Genomic DNA, 4,035 nt, shown 5'->3' with positions numbered 1-4,035 from the left:
TTACTCTGAATTTAGTGAGATCTTTTCCTGAATAAATATGCACATAACTCTTGTAACAAAGTTTTCAAAGAAAAAAAATAGAGAAAATAGTAATACATCATTCAAATACATCATTCCGATGTATAAACTCTGTTATATCTCATATTGTAATTGCAATGTTACCATATGAAATCATCATCAGTGCTAAAATTATGGGAACTTTTCTTCATATAATTAAGCTTAATTCTTAAACTGGTGTCCTATATAAAAATAGCCATGTTGGCAAACATTTTCTTTCCATTGTGCAATCAATATCAAAATGTGAGAGAATGAATCCTTTTCTGCACTTGAATTTCTTTATAAATGGGTAGTGGAACAGTACATTAGTATTTCAATTGTGTGTTTATCTTTAAAAAACATTTCTTTGTGAAGATGGCAATTACACAACAGAAAAAAGGGCAGAAGTCCCAATTCTGTTTTCTCCCCCCCCCACTTTTCTTTCTTTCTTTATTTCCTGATTTTCTTTTTTTATACTTTTATTATATTCTAAAATTCTAATAAAATGTCTTTTTAAAGAATATTTTTGTTGACAAGCTTGAACCAAGAATTTAAATCACTACTGAAATAGTGACTCATTAAATTTTGTATGAGGAAAGGAGTCCTGATCCCTCAAATACAGGGCCGGTGAACCAAAGAATCTTGACATTAGTTTTGTTGTAGTTCCTAGACCTTTATGGCCCCAAATGGTTTCCAGCTATTTTGAGAGAGAAAAATGACAAAAAAAATGTTAAGCCTAACATTGTCAGCATTATTTTCACACAAAATATTTTTCTCTCTCTCAGAAATACAGAAGAAAGCAACAACTGAAAATCCTGGTCAGGCCCATAAGCATAAGCACTGCTCCAAGCATTTTCTATTATTTTTTCATTCACTGTGGTCTTAATCCACTCAGAAGCTGTTAAATGTGGCTGCTTGCCAATAAGCAGTTACCATCCCAAGTTTGTCTTTCATCACAGCCTAATCTGTTTAAGACAAAAATCACAGCAAGATTTCTCCACCCTTCCATTTGCAGAGCAACTCATATTTGCCATTTATCTATATAAGTGAAGAACTGGTCCTTACTATTTGGCACCATGTGACTGTGGCAGTATAGCTTTTTTTTATAGTTGAACGGTTTAATGATTTAATAGAGGATTCAGGTTGACTTGACTTCAACCTTGTATAGAAAGTGAATTGAATGAAATGCATACCTTAAACTACTTTAAAGCCCATCTTGATGTTTCTTTTCATAATACATGTCAAAAAACCTGACTGGAAAATTACATTTAGATTTGTAGATAATGATCAAAATCTAGAGGGTTTATATTAAGAACTGAACCAAGAAAAAGAATTCATCCATTTCACAGGTAAATACGTATCTTAAATGTTGTACTTTAGTAGGTACTGTATATACCTCATTCTTATTTTAATTTCTTCAACTTTAATGATTCTGTAACAGTTCTATCCAAACCATTCTTACTACAGCCAAAGAAATATAGACTTGAAGCTAAATTGCCCTTTTCTAAATTGGAAGGGATGTAATGACAACCTAAGATCAAAAGGCTAGTTAATTTTTAATTACTATCATGGGTGTAAATTACTTACTATCATGGGTGTATTGCTTGTATATGCACACATACACAGAACATATTTGTTCAGCATCATTATTCAAATACAGTTTTAGATTAAATACCGGTGTGGTTTGTAAGTATGCTGCTTAACTGATAAATATGAACAATACCTCATGCTTTTTTGCTAGCCAAACTCTTATTTGGAAGATTCCACTTTTATTTTAAATGGAAAGAACAGCTGTAGGACATGCAATTATTTGCATGAAGTAGGTGATATTGAAGGTAGGTGAACAGTTAATTTTGCTTTTAGTGTGCTGGACAGCTGCCAACCACAAAAGCAATTAGAAGGACCGGTTGAGGGAAGTAAGAATACAGGATTGGTTGACTGGCTTTGCAAGCATATCCCCAAATATTCTCTCCCCAAGGCTGTCTGTAAGCTTTTTCTCAATGATACTTTGAGCCTAGTAATGTCTCAACTGTATAACATGTTCTATATGTATTGTATGTAGAAGGATGATAGAAGAAGCTGTTGCCTGCTTCTTTCTACTGGCCTTTGCTAAACCTCTTGCCACTTAGTCCTTCTATCACCTCTCTTTGAAGAGATAGAAGCCTTACTATAAGGAGAGAGTAGCTGGTTGTCAAATCCCTGTGTTTCTGAATCTTCTGTCCAGCTGAGCTCAAACAATGCCCACCTCTAATAGAGTCTGCAGGTTCTTGCCTACTTATACCTTGGGATAATGCCCACATTCCTGTTCCACTCCACTTCCCATTGGCCTGAAGGAAAGATGATTAACAGGTGATATGATCACCATCTTCATATCTGAAGGGCTATTATGCATAGGTGATGAAGCAAATGTATTTGTTGTTGTTGGGCTCAAAACAATGAGTTCACATTACAGAATGAGAAAAGGAGAGAGGGATGGATGGATAATGTTATATATTAGGAAACTTTAATTTAAAAATAACTTCCTGGTGGCACAAGTGCCAATGATGTAGTTTGGATGACCATCTGTGTAATTATGAATGGCCTGTTTTGGCAAAGGGGTGGTGGCTCTTACTGGCTCTACTAGTTCCTTATCTCTGAAACGCTTTGTGAAAATAAAGCTAAAGTGTAAAGAGAAGAGTGATTTGAAACTGTATACCTCGCGGAGGGTCTGACAGCTCTTTTCCTCTCTCTGCTCTGTGCTTAATCAGAATAGAGCTGGAAGGGACCTTGGAGGTCTTCTAGCCCAACCCCCTATTCAAGCAGGAGACCCTATACCATTTCAAACAGATGGCTGTCCAGTCTTTTCTTAGAAACCTCCAGTGCTCCAGTGATGGAGCTCCCACAACTTCTGAAGGCAAGCTGTTGAATGTTCTCACTGTTAGGAAGTTTCTCCTTAATTCCAGGTTGCTTCTCTCCTTGATTAGTTTCCATCCAATGTTTCTTGTCTTGCCTTCTAGTGCTCTGAAGAATAGGCTGATGCCCTCTTCTTTATGGCGACCCCTCAGATAGTGGAATGCTGCTACAATGTCACCACTAGCCCATTTTTTTCCTAGACTAGTGTTACCCAGTTCCTGCAACCATTCTCCATATGTTTTTTGTCTCCAGGCCTTAATCATTTAGTCATGCTTTAATCATGCTGCTCTTTTAATCATGCTGCTGTTCTAAGAGAAAGCCCAATGCTTTCTCTGCCTACAGCTTGCTGCTCAGACAGAGGAATCAACCTGAAAGCAATCTATTGGTCTTCCTGAAAGACCAGTAGAAATGTGGGGCTATGCATTCTTATTTTTCACCTTTTGCTCTGCCCTGTACATAATGTTACAGATACCTACAGTCATGTGTCTGCTGCACGTGCTGCTCGTCAGGAGGGAAGAGCTGTTGGTCCACATATTGGGACTGCTGATCTTCATACTGGGATTGCTGATCCATATATTGGGATTGCTGGTCCTCATATTGGGATTGCTGGTCCTCATATTGAAGCTGGGCACGTACTGCAGCAATAATTAGAAAAGCACAAAATTAATGGTCATGGATTTCATGAAAAATTCACCAGCAACAATTCTGCAAAATATTGTTGTCCTTCTAGTGTTTTATTTATCCATTGGGATATTCTATTTTGTCTATTCATCATCAGCATTTGAAGCAGCTAAAAGTAGCTCTCTCCCTCCCTCCCTCTCCCTCTCCCTCTCCCTCTCCCTCTCTCTTTCTCCTTCATGTATGACAAATCTTTCTGTGCAACTCTTTTGTGGATGTACATGCATTTCAATATACATGTGGCAGCTTCTTTAAAATCAGTGAAATCGCCATCAGTCAAAACTCACTAAAATCCTATTGGTTTCAGTTTTTCTAGTCTATATACTGTATAAATAAATCTGGAAACAATCTACCAAGTGTCTTGTTACATATTTTTGCAATCCTTCTTGGCATTTATTGGTCCTAAATACAACATATTTCAAAGTAAGT

At 36.9% G+C, this 4,035-nt stretch overlaps 1 protein-coding gene across 1 annotated transcript in view; it reads right to left on the bottom strand.

Moving 5' to 3' along the window:
• Positions 1–2,428, bottom strand: part of MUC5AC (mucin 5AC, oligomeric mucus/gel-forming) — a 63,473-nt gene extending 61,045 nt beyond the window's left edge. Inside the window, exon 1 of the mRNA XM_029284211.1 lies at positions 2,318–2,428. Coding sequence (XP_029140044.1) covers positions 2,318–2,428 — 111 coding nt within the window. The remainder of the gene's footprint in view (positions 1–2,317) is intronic.
• Positions 2,429–4,035: the final 1,607 nt, after the last annotated feature.

This window comes from Protobothrops mucrosquamatus, unplaced genomic scaffold, assembly GCF_001527695.2.
Source record: "Protobothrops mucrosquamatus isolate PMUCROS unplaced genomic scaffold, P.Mucros_1.0 scaffold433, whole genome shotgun sequence".
In the NCBI taxonomy this organism is placed as follows: Eukaryota; Metazoa; Chordata; class Lepidosauria; order Squamata; family Viperidae; genus Protobothrops; species Protobothrops mucrosquamatus.
The sequence above is the reverse complement of the archived record's forward strand: the minus strand, read 5'-3'. Positions and strand labels throughout refer to the sequence as shown.